This window comes from Prionailurus viverrinus, chromosome D3, assembly GCF_022837055.1.
Source record: "Prionailurus viverrinus isolate Anna chromosome D3, UM_Priviv_1.0, whole genome shotgun sequence".
NCBI lineage: Eukaryota > Metazoa > Chordata > Mammalia > Carnivora > Felidae > Prionailurus > Prionailurus viverrinus.
The window spans coordinates 70,529,669-70,542,767 of NC_062572.1; the positions used below are offsets into that span (position 1 = coordinate 70,529,669).

Below are 13,099 nucleotides of genomic sequence, written 5' to 3' on the forward strand. Positions count from 1 at the left end.
ATGGAACTTGTGTCCATTTACACTCCTACAAGCAGGGCAAGAAGGTCTGTTTCCCCACCCTTTTGTCAATTTAATGCAATTTGAGACTCTCTGACCTGTGCCAATTTGACAGATGAAAACCAAGATCTCCTTTTTAACTTTATTATAAAAACTGATAGGCATATAATAACGTAGAGTGACTAGAATACTGAATACCCACATAGTCAATACCTACACAGGTTTAGTGTGACAGGCAGAACAGCAGCCCCCTAAAGATGTTCTAGTCCCTGGGATCTGTGAATGTTATGTCACAGCATATATCAATACCTCATTCCTTTTTATTTCTCAGTGATAGTCCGTTGCATGAATGTGCCATATTTGGCTTATCCATTCATAATTAATACCATTCTGATTGTTTCTGTATTTGCTGCACCCACTTTTTTCAAAGTATTTTAAAGAAAAATAAGGACATTTTCTTCTATAACCATAATACCATTATCAGACCCAACAAAATTAACAATAAATCCTCCCCGAGTCCATATGGACATTTCTACAGTTGGCTTTATAATGCCTGTTAGAATTAGGAACTAAATAAGTTGCATTCGTTGCTTCTGGTAGTTACATTTCTTTCTTTCTTTTTAATTTTTTTTTTAATGTTTATTTTTGAGAGAGAGGGATATAGAGTGCGTGCTCACGCACAAGTGCGGGAGGGACAGAGAGAAAGGGACACACAGAATCTGAAGCCGGCTCCGGGCTCTGAGCTGTCAGCACAGAGCACAACGAGGGCTCGAACCCACAAACCGTGAGATCACGACCTGAGCTGAAGTCGATGCTTAACCAACTGAGCCACCCAGGCGCCCCCCTCAAACCACTTTATTTAAAAAAAACTTCTTGGGGCGCCTGGGTGGCGCAGTCGGTTAAGCGTCCGACTTCAGCCAGGTCATGATCTCGCGGTCCGTGAGTTCGAGCCCCGCGTCAGGCTCTGGGCTGATGGCTCAGAGCCTGGAGCCTGTTTCCGATTCTGTGTCTCCCTCTCTCTCTGCCCCTCCCCCGTTCATGCTCTGTCTCTCTCTGTCCCAAAAATAAATAAACGTTGAAAAAAAAAAAAAAATTTTTTAAAAAAAAAAAAAACTTCTTTTGGGGTGCCTGGGTGGCACAGTCGGTTAAGCATCCGACTTCAGCCAGGTCACGATCTCGCGGTCCGGGAGTTCGAGCCCCGCGTCGGGCTCTGGGCTGATGGCTCAGAGCCTGGATCCTGGAGCCTGTTTCCGATTCTGTGTCTCCCTCTCTCTCTGCCCCTCCCCCGTTCATGCTCTGTCTCTCTCTGTCCCAAAAATAAATAAACGTTGGAAAAAAAAAAAAAATTAAAAAAATAAAAAAATAAAAAATAAATAAAAATAAAAAAAACTTCTTTTAATGTTTATTTATTTTGAGAGAGAAAGAGAGAGACAGACACAAGAGAGTGAGCAGGGGAGGGGCAGAGAGAGGGTTGTTGGGGTTTTTTTTTTCATTTTTTTCTTTTTTTTTTCAAGTTTATTTTCTGTAGCCATTTGAGTGAATAAGACAGTTGCATATAAGCACACGTTTACAAAATAACATTTTACTTAACTGTAGGGAAAAAAAAGCAAGGGATAGGAGCAAAAAAAGAAAAAGCAAGGCATGTACAGGATGCTGGCACTTGTGTTTAAACAATGTTGTAGAACTACATGAGACATATATGCTTAAATAACCTTGTATTATTCGAGAAGATTCAAAAGAAACTGCTATGAGGAATCACCTCCAGGGAAGGGAGGTGGCTGGGTGGAAGAAAGGAAAGAGAAAAACTTAGTTCCAACTTTCCATACCTTTTGGATTTTCTTTCTTTTTTTTTTTTTTTTTTCAACGTTTATTTTATTTTTGGGACAGAGAGAGACAGAGCATGAACGGGGGAGGAGCAGAGAGAGAGGGAGACACAGAATCGGAAACAGGCTCCAGGCTCCAGGCTCCGAGCCATCAGCCCAGAGCCCGACGCGGGGCTCGAACCCACGGACCGCGAGATCGTGACCTGGCCAAAGCCGGACGCCCAACCGACTGCGCCACCCAGGCGCCCCACCTTTTGGATTTTCTACGGGTACATGTATGACAGAGGATGGACAGACAGAACGTTAAAAACTTCCTTTTTTGAATCGGCATACCACACAAGTTTACATGAATTTTCAATCTCCGAGTAACCTCTTACCTGCTGGTTGGTGCAGGGAAAGAAAACGAGAGGAGCTGATTCCAGAACGGGTCATTCTCAGAGACGGATTCCGTGCCCGATAACTTTTTTAAGTACTCATTTTTAGGAAGATCACCGATTCTGCTGCTGTTCGATCCCATCTTCCAATCTGGTAGATAACTTGTCCTTAAGCCTTCATTTCCGCAAGACAATCTACAAAGAATGAAAAGAAAGTTCAAACTTGCTCAACATTAATCATACTTTTCCCATCCTTGACCTAAATGAAAAAAAAAAAAAAACCAACCTGGAAAACTACTTAAGGGAATCACACTTCTCTTTATTTTTAAATATATTAGACACCAGATACAAAGTCACAAAGGAGAGAAAGGGGCTAAAATTAAAATCTGTCTTAGCTAACACACACACAAAAGTCCAACTCCATGCTTTAGATCTTCAAATGAGCATAGCTCTGCCTAGGAAACGTCTCAAAGCAAATCCCTAACAATGATAACTTCTTACCAATTGTCTGAAAATGAAGCTACTTTTATTTTTTAATGTTCATTTATATTTGAGAGGGAGAGAGAGAGAGAGCACAAGGGGGGCGCAGAGAGAGAGGGAGACACAGAATCCAAAGCAAGCTCCAGGTTCTGAGCTGTCAGCACAGAGCCCGATGCGGGGCTCGAACCCATGAGCCATGAAATCATGACCCCAACTGAAGTCGGATGCTTAAGTGACTGAGTCACCCAGATGCCCCGAAAATGAAGGCCTTTTACAACAAATGATGGTGATAAAGAGATAGAGAGTGCATATCTTGAACGTGCTCAGAAGGGGGGCAAGTAGCCGAAGGGACGGCCATCAGCTACCTACGCTCAGGGGAGAAGGAACCTGAACTGAGTTATGTGCTGAAAGAGAACGGGCTCCCCGTTCCAAAGCTGACACTTAGTGCCCCTCTCGTTGTGCTGTCATGCATATCAGCATTAGCTGGCAGGCTTCTTCCCCTAAACCATGAGGCACTTGGTTTCTCTGACAATAAGAACTGATTCACCTTCCTCTCCCCAGTGTCTAGACTAGCATGTAACAGGTATGCCCTGAGCAGTACACTGAAGGAAAGCTTAGGAGAATAAATGATCAGCATCTGCAACATCTGTTGTGCTTGAGGTTTTTTTGTTTGTTTTTCTTTTTGTTCTTTTGACAGTGCAAACCATTTATTCTGGCTTCTTCTGATGGTCCTCAGGGTCATCAGGGCACACTGAGCCCCACACAGCACCGCGGCAGGCCTGGGACACAGCAAGGCACAGAGGTGAGTCCAGCATCAGGTGACACTGACGGCCAGGGATGTCTGAGCACCAGGAGGCGGCACTGGCCAGGGGCGTGGGGACCCCCGAGGGACAAGCAGTTCCAGTGTGTACTGAGGGGGAACAAACTGACCCCAACGCGGGCCTTACGGCAGTTCCTCGGGACATTCACAGCACAGGGGTGAAAACGCCCCTCAGCGCATCCGTGAGCAGCAGGCCAGCCTCACGGCCCCACGGCAGCCCCCCATTCCTCATGCGCCCGTCAAAGGGGCTCCCCCAGGGCAAGTGTCCACCAACCACACTAGGGTCCAGCCCCCTTGTTCCGGGAAAGGCCGGAAGCTGGTAATGGCCTCAGGGCCCAGCTGTTGCCGAGGCCACCCCAGGCCCTGCGGGGATGTGCAGACAGGGTGGGTGCAGATGGGGCCAGGGAGGGGACTTCTGCAGGAAAGGGCTCTTCTCTTCCCAAAGCCCCGGCCCCTCCAGCCAGGTGTGGACAAGTGAGGGTAGTGCTGTAGGGCCCAGCTGTGCCCCAGGCAGCCCAGGGAGACGACGGTGAAGGCAGAAGGTTTAGATAAAGCATGAATTGCTGTCTTCATCAAACCACACTTGACAGAGTTCTAGATCATGCTCTATCTCAATTTGTTCAGGAAAACCTCTCACTGACAATATAAAATGGTGGTAAGATGAATAATAATTACATTATGCTAAAATTACCATCGCAATGAAAGGAAACCATGTCCAAAGGGAAAACTCCGGTTGGATGAGAACCTCCATTGGTAGCAACTTACTTTCTTACGTCTGTCCCTCCTTACTCCACAGAGACACTGAAGCCAACATCAGAATTTGGAAGCATGCCTTCCACATTCTCTTTGGAACTTTGCGACTGGACTAAGCTAAATTAACTAAATGGATGAGGCTCCCCCAGTGCACAGACAGCCGGTCTTCTGAACAGGAGGGAGAAATACTAATCTGGCTTCCTGTCCCTGGCCCTGAATTCAACACCACCTAGCATTTTCTTCTTCCCTACCCAGGGGACAGGGACCCCAAAACCAGCTGGCTCCAACTAAGCCTCCATATCAAGCCAGCTAATCGTACGTCTAGATTGTGGTTTAATTTTTTATTTTTATTTTTAAAAAATCCGGAAGCTTCACAAATCTACATGTCACCCTTGCACAGGGGCCACACTAATCTTCTCCGTATCGTTCCAATTTTAGTATGTGCGCTGCCCAAGCCAGCACTGTGGTTTAATATCTTAAATGAGGAATTAGTAAGCCCAATTAGAAAATGCTATAAAAATATTCTGAAATATATAAATGCCTTACTTGTCACACCCAATTCCAAAGCTATTTTACACATTTTAAGTCATTTAAAATGAAGTGTTTTAATATAACCTTACAATGGGGTACATTACACTAATGAAAATGAATTAACTAGAGCTACAATTACCAACACGGACAAAATACACACTAAAGAAAATGCTACAGAATAACAGACATGGTGTGATTTCACTTATATGATTTTAAAACATGCGAACAATATCATGGATATGTTCATACCTACTACAAATTATTAAAATATACATGGAAAAAATACACAGCAAATTCAGAAGAATGCTTTTACAGAATGTTATCAGGAGAGGAACAGAGGAGCTTTAGTGGTATCAATAAACACTTTCTCAAACAGAAAAGGGGAAAGGAACAGAGGGAAAGGGACGGGGGCACCTAGCTGGCTCGGTCAGTTAAGCGTCCGACTTTGGCTCAGGTCATGATCTCATGGTTAGTGGGTTCGAGCCCCGCATCAGGCTCCGTGCCGACAGCTCAGAGCCTGGAGCCTGCCTCGGATTCTGTGTCTCACTCTCTCTCTCTCTCTCTGCCCCTCCCCCGCTCACGTTCTGTCTCTCCAAAACAAATAAACGTTAAAAAAATAATAAAAAAATAAAATTATAGAAAGGGGATGAAGCACATGTGCCAAATATTTAGACTTGCTGAAAATGGACAGTATGTACAGGGGTCTGGCCTATTACCCTCTGTTCCTGCCATAAATATAGAGTGAGAGTTGTTTTAAAAGAATGGTTTCTCAATCACTCAGCAGCAATACTGGAAGGTAAATGATAGGGAAGCAATGTCTCTAAAATATTAATAAAAAATAATTTTAGGGGTGCCTGGGTGGATCAGTTGGTTGAGCATCCGACCTGGCTCAGGTCATGATCTCACGATTTGTGAGTTCGAGCCCCACATGAAGCTTGCCGTAGTCAGCACAGAGCTGGCTTCAGATCCTCTGTCCTCTCTCTCTGCCCCTCCCTTGCTCACGCTCTCTCAAAAATAAATAAAAACATTTAAGAAAATAATAATAACAATTTTAACTACAATTCTTTGGCTAGCCAAGCTACCAGTTAAGTATAAAGGTAGAATAAAGGCATTTGCTGCAACTCAAAAAAGCCTCCCATGGCCCCATCTTCTGGAAGGTGCTGGAAGATGTACCCTTTCAAGGTGAGTGAATAAACCAAGAAAAATGAAGACAAGGAATTCAAGAAACAAAGCCTGCAACACAAGACAGGAGTAAGAGACGCCCAGGAGAAGACACGTGCAGCAGGCTGGGACACGAGTCGAGACGGCCCCATGACCTCCGGGGGGAAGCAAGCCAGAGAGCGACAGGTCACCTGACATGTCTGACCTTATTCTGTGGCGCGTTACCAATATTGTAGGAGAATCTGGTAGGAACGAAGGACAGCTACACAGAAAACAGATAATTTTTTTAATTACGCTCTGTGAAAAAAACAAAAATTGTTTAAGGGTCATGTAATCATAGTACATGACTCAATTCTACAGTTATCGATATTTATATAATCATCACAATAGAAAAAGTAGACATTTAACCAAAAATTGCAAGGGAACTATATTGGGAAGAGGCTTAAAAAAGAATCAGTAGTGGTGGTTTAAGAGTGTGAAATTCTCATCTTCCATAATAGGCAGGAAGTCAGCGGAAAATACCTAATTACTAAATCGGCAAATAACAGTGAAAGTATGTTAGTTATAAATCAGGAAATAAATAACCAGAAACAACAGCTAAGAGACTGGAGTGCAGCCCTCTCTGGAGTGGAGAGGGTGGTCATGCAGTCTTTTTGTTTTGTGTCCATCAGATTATCTGAGTTTTTTTAACTATGTCTATGTATTACTTTGATTTTAAAAATTAAATATGTTTAAGCTCCTTCACTTACTCATAGTTAAATTTTTAACACATATGGGAAACACAAAGTTACCATCATAACGAAATTCGTAGTGACCAAAACTGTAAATTATTCTTTACGGAGGCAAACAATTAGCAAACTTTAAGAAATCTATTTGTCTGATATAGTTTTATGTCATTATATTATTAAAGTTATCTCCCAAAATCTAAATTTCAGATTTCCACCATTATGTGTTTACTGACAAGCAGTAGTCACAGCTTGGTCAGAAAAGAGGAACTGAATTCAAACCCACAGTAGGGATAAACACATAGATCAATGAAACAAAACAGAAAATCCAGAAAGGGACTCACTAGAATACAACCAGCTGATTTTTGTCAACAATGCAAAAGCAATTCAATAGAGCAAAGACCGTTCTTTGAACAAATGGTGCTGGAATCCAGAGGCCACTAACAAAAAACCCTTGCATCTTAAAAGTTAACTCAAAATAGGGGCACCTGGCTGGCTCAGTCAGTAGAGCCTGCGACTCTTGATCTCAGTGTCATGAGCTCAAGCCCCACACTGGACACAGAGCTCATTTAAATAAATAAATAAATAAACAAACAAACAACTCAAAATAAATCACACACCTAAACATAAAACAAAAGTCTATAAAACCCTTTTTAGGAGAGAACAAGGGAGAAAATCTTTGTGACCTGGGGTTAGGAGGGGCTTATTAGACACAACACAAAAGCACAGCCCATAAAAAAACAAAGGTGACAAATTAAGCTTCACAAAAATTAAAAACTTTTGGTCAGTGCAAAACCCTGCAAAGAGAATGAAAAAAAAAAAAAAAAAGCCACAGACTTAGAGAAAATATTTGTTAAGTCACAGAGCCAACAAAGGACTTGTACCCAGAACACAGAAGGAACTCTCTGAACTCAACAATGAGAAAACAGTCCAATCAGAAAATATGCAGAAGATTTTAACACATCACCAAAGAAGATATGCAAATGACAAACACATGAAAAGATATTCCATCATTATTAGCCAGTAAGGAGCTACAAATTAAGAGCACAATGATATACTGCTAGTACACATCTACTGGAATCGCTAAGATAAAAAACAAACAAACAAACAAACAAACAAACACTGAGAGTACCAAAGCTGTCAAGGATGCAGAGCAAGTGGCACTCTCATACAGTGCCGGTCGGAACGTAACATGGAACAGCAACTCTGGCAAACGGTTACGCGGTTTCTTATCAAGTTAAACACAGACATACCATTTGACCCGGCAGTTGCATTCCTGGACTACGTATGATCCCAGAGAAATGAAAACTTAGGTTCACACAAAAAAACTACCCAAATGTTCTTTCAACGCGTGAATGAATAAGCGAACTGAGGTCCCTCCGTATAATGGAATAAAAAGAAGGAACCCTTTGATATATCCATGAACTTGCACAGGTCTCCAGGGCATTGTGATAAGGGAGCAAAGCCCATCCCCAAAAGTTACAGACTCAAAATAAGAAGAGCCACACTGTGTTTAGTGATTCTAGTTTATATAAAAGTGAGTGAACAACGGGGATGATAAAAGGAATGGAAGAGAGGAATGAGGATGAGGTACTTTGTTATCGCAAGGTACTTGCGCTACCTGTGAAATGGTAGGGTGTGGTCTGAAAGTGCACTCGGGTTAGCTGTGTGTATCGCAAACACAAGGGCAACCACTAAACAAAAGTTTTAAAAAGCGCAATGGACATGCTAAGAAAGGAGAGAGAAGGGATTCACGTAAGTACTCCATCAGCACCACAAAAGGCAGAGAAAGAGAAGACCAAAAAAGGAACAAAAACAAGGGCAGTGAATAGAAAAGAGGAACAAACACTGGTAGACATTAATCCAACTTTATCAATAATCACCCTGAACATCAATGGCCTAAATCTGCCAATTAAAAGAGATTGTCAAAGTGGATCAAAAAATAAGACCCAACCAAATGTGTCTACAAGAAACACTTTATATTTTGTTTAATATTTTGTTGTTGTTGTTGTTGTTGTTGTTGTTGTTGTTGTTTTAGGGGGGAGAGAAGGTGTGCACGCACATGAACGGGGGAGGGGCAGAGAGAAGGGGGGACAGAGGACCCAAAGCAGGCTCTGTGCTGAGCCACCAGGCACCCCAAGAAACCCACTTTAAATATACGAGACACATACAGATTAAAAGTAAAGAGATGGAGAGAGATGTATCACTTAACACTAATCAAAAGAAAGCAGGAGAAGCTGTATTAATCTTAGACACAGTCGGCTTCAGAGCAAGGAAACTTATCACAGATTAAAAAAAAAAACAAGAGAGCATTACATAATGATAAAGGAGTCAACTGTCCAAGAAGACCTAATCTTAATGTGGACCGCCTAGCACGACAGCGTCAGAATACAGGAGGCAAAAACTACCAGAACTGCAAGGAGAGGTAAACCACGATTATGAAGGAAGACCTGAGCACACCTCTCTCGGAAATGCTCAGACCCAGCGGGGAATAAAATCAGTGAGGACCTGACGGATCTATACACCACCATCAATCAACCGGATCTGACATCTACGGCCTACTTCATCCAACAACAGCGGAATACACATTGCCCTCCAGTTCACACTGAATAGTCACCAAAACAGACCACGTTCTGGGCCTTAAAACATCCTAACTAATTTAAAAGAAGCGCTTTTGAGCGCTCAAAACCAAGAAGCTTGAGAATAAAGAAATGACTGAGATGACCACATGCGGCAATATTGTGACAAATGCAGAATACACGACATTCGTTGTAAAGAACCACCACCCTGTGCATGGGGTTGGGGGCTTCTCTCAACTGGAGGAGACTGAAGGGATATTGTAACAACCAAATGTATGCATGAATCTTCAACGAACCCAGATTTGTAAAGAGAAAAAAACCATTATAAAAGACAATCTTGAGACCCAACTGGATATGGACTGAATAGAAGATATCATATGGACATACGTGAGATAATGATAGTGTAAGTAGAAAAATGACCTAATTCTTAGGAGATGTGTGCTTGAACATTTAGTGGTAAAGAGTAATCTTATCTGCAACTTAACTTTCAAACGGTTTCAGAACAAAATACAGACAAAGCAAACATGGCAAGCTATTAACAATTATTAAATCCGGACAGAAGGAACAGGCGTTAATGTGTTGTACTGTTCTTTCTACTTTTCTGTATGCTTGTAATTTGTTATTGAAAAAGAGTTTTGGCGAACAAAAAGGTTACGCACCGTGACTCTATTTATGTAACACTCAAGATGACAAAACTAGTGGGGAAGCACAGATCGGTGGCCTGCCAGGGCGTGGAGGGGGCAGAAGGTGACCATAAAAGGGCCGTCTGAGGAAGTTCATTTGTGGGAATGGAAAAATTCTGTATCTTGACTGCGGTGGTGGTGGTGATGGCCGCACGAATCTATGCATGTGATAAAATTTCACAGAGCTACACACACACAAGGGAAAAAGAACATAAAGCCTGAAGAACCCAAGTGCGGTCCACCGTCTATTATTTTGGGTCAATATGAACTTCCTGGAATGGATAATGTACAATCCTTATATTAACACTGAGGAAAGCTGAGGGAAAGGTACTTGGGATTTCTCCACATTATTTTCGCAACTTATGAGTCTATAATCATTACAAAATAAAGGGGTTTTTTTGTTTTTAATCGGGTAAAAAAAAAAAAAAAGCCAAACCCTTTCAAAGTCTAATCCACGTGCCCAAGAAAGGTGCCAGCAAGTCTTACAGGTACTTTCTATCACAACCACTTGGTTTATTTTTCCATATTACGTTACTTCATCACCTATAACATCACATGATGAGATATTAAGAGCTCACAATTATTTTTCTTGGTGGCTTGGAACACTCTTTTATTACACAGACTACTTTCCCCAGATAAATTATTTCAAGTCTTACTCAAAACCAAACTTTTTCAATAAAAGCAAAAGGAGTCATGCATTTGGGTCCGTCAGGGAGTTCCTGTTAACTTTATAATTCTGAGGAATACACAGCAGATTTCATCCTCAACTACCTACTTCTTTTTTATCAAAGCTTTCCAATTCTAATAACAGAATTATAATACTCTAATAATTAATCATCCCTGAGACTCCTGAATATGTCTCAATGAAACATTTAAAAATGCCACTTTGGCATTTTGATGATTTTGAGCCACAGGCATGTGAAAACTAACAAATGCAGGACGAAGCTGTCTATCTGCCTCAAGACCGTTCCTCCAAAAGAACTTCATTATTATAAATCCCACCCCTGAGAGTTTCGCCAACCGGGTAACTCATCACAGGGAAGACCAGAAGTGGACACCACACCAGACACACCGTCCCAAACTAACGCACCTCTCGTCTGTTCTTCTAAGGGCTCATTCCTCTTTCCTAGAAACCATTTACGAGCCCCTAAGAGACCCACACCTCCCCTCCCCTGTCCCCCCTAAGACAGTATTTGAGTCTGAAATCTACGCCACCTCAGAGAAGTGCTCATATTTCCCTCGGTATCTCCCATGTATACGTGAGGTACACACGTTAATAAACTTCTACTTGCTTTCTCCTGCTAACTTGTCTTCCGTGACAAGGGTCTATGAACTCAGATGGGTGGAGGGGGGACTTCTTTTCCTCCCGTGTACTGCTTAGCTGCCCTCTTCAGAGGCTGCCAGCCTGCACCCCGCTCACCTCTGCACCTGTTCTCCACAGCACGGCCACCACCGTCTCATCAAACTTTCTGATCCCTGCCAACTGCTGAGACAGAAAAGTTTTTCAGTATGATTTTAGTTTGCATTTCTTTTGCTGTGAAAGAGGCCATCGCCTGTTGTTCTCCTTTGCCTATTTTTTATTGATTTATAGCAAATAAATTTTATTTTCAAAGCTGCGAGGATAGGCCACAAAGTATTAAAGTCAGTTCAATCCAGGACCACTATGAAACCCTTCTAAAACAACAATATGAATCAAGCCTATAAGCTTCTCAGGAGAGACTGAACAGAATATTCAAAAAAAAAAAAAAAAAAAGCTTAATTGTCAGTAATGCCACGGCCATACTCAGAATGTCACAGGAGACCAGAAGTTGTGAGGCATCCCCGGAAACTGGAAAACAGCCGGAGATGGACTGAGAAGGGAAGCGGCATCCCAAGGCAGGCAGAAGACCCTCTGATCAAGGGCAGCAAGAGTATAAACAGCAACTCCAGTCTGGAAGCAGAAGGCCAGAAAAATGCCGGAGCCCGGGGACAACTGACCGGGATGACTTGGGACACCCAGCCTGTCACCTTTGCCCTCACTCCCCCAGGGAGCAACAGTAAGTACTATCTGCGGAGAACAGTGAAGGCGGCGCCCAAGGCCAGGCCTCAGGCAGCTGGAAGGCCCAGGAGGGACAAGGGCAGCCAAGCAAGACAACTAGCCACTGGAGATTCTTGCCAGAAAGTTCCACCTGCTCCCAACCCTCACAGAACGCAAAGTAGAAAACTGAGGCCCAATGGTCTCTCCTCTGCCACGATTCATGCCAGGAATTCCAAACACAAACACATACACACACACCACCTGAACTGAACACAATTTATTTGGAACTTTATCAGTGAGACCCTTATCAGTGAAACCCAGAATAAAACGGAACTTGAAAAACCCACTATCCAATCACCTCAGCTCCTAAGGGCCCTGTTGCTTTTCCCTCTGGCTGGGCACCAGGCTTCCTGGGCTGTCGGCCCTGCCTTCTCTCAATCTGTCAGGAACGGAGCCTATCTCCTGGTTTCACTCGTGGCTTCTACTCCCAACCTCTGACCCGAGTGCCAGTTCTGTCTGTATCCCTAAAATACTTACAGTTGTTTTTAACTCAAGAATATATAACTGTATATATAATCCGTAATTTTGTGGATAACCATGCTCCTTACCTAAGCCTAGACTAGAAATGAAACGTGTGCTGGGGCACCTGGGTGGTTAAGTGTCCGACTTCGGCCCAGGTCCCAATCTCGTGGTTAGTGAGTTTGAGCCCCACATCAGGATCCATGCTGACAGCTCAGAGCCTGGAGCCTGCTTCGGATTCTGTGTCTCCCTCTCTCTCTGCCCCTCCCCCGCTTGTGCTCTGTCTCGCTCTGTCTCTCAAAAATAAATAAATGTAAAAAAATAAACAAATAAATAAAGTGTGCTATCACTAATGCTTTCAGTAATAAACCTTTTTTTTTAAAAATTTTTTTTTCAACGTTTATTTATTTTTGGGACAGAGAGAGACAGAGCGTGAACGGGGGAGGGGCAGAGAGAGAGGGAGACACAGAAACGGAAACAGGCTCCAGGCTCCGAGCCATCAGCCCAGAGCCTGACGCGGGGCTCGAACTCACGGACCGCAAGATGGTGACCTGGCTGAAGTCGGACGCTTAACCGACTGAGCCACCCAGGTGCCCCAGTAATAAACCTTTTAAAGGACCCGTCGTTAATGCTGTGT

At 43.1% G+C, this 13,099-nt stretch overlaps 1 protein-coding gene and 1 non-coding gene across 4 annotated transcripts in view; both read right to left on the reverse strand.

The window, feature by feature from the left end:
* DYM (dymeclin) overlaps window positions 1–13,099 on the reverse strand; it is a 356,068-nt gene that overhangs the window by 325,234 nt on the left and 17,735 nt on the right. For all 3 annotated transcript variants that reach the window (XM_047827558.1, XM_047827560.1, XM_047827559.1), the window contains exon 2: window positions 2,198–2,389. In XM_047827558.1, the coding sequence (XP_047683514.1) occupies window positions 2,198–2,337 (140 nt within the window). In that variant the 5' untranslated portion in view covers window positions 2,338–2,389. The remainder of the gene's footprint in view (window positions 1–2,197; window positions 2,390–13,099) is intronic.
* Window positions 4,603–4,709, reverse strand: LOC125149785 (U6 spliceosomal RNA). Its single transcript, XR_007146069.1, has one exon. It is a non-coding gene; the product is annotated as a U6 spliceosomal RNA (small nuclear RNA).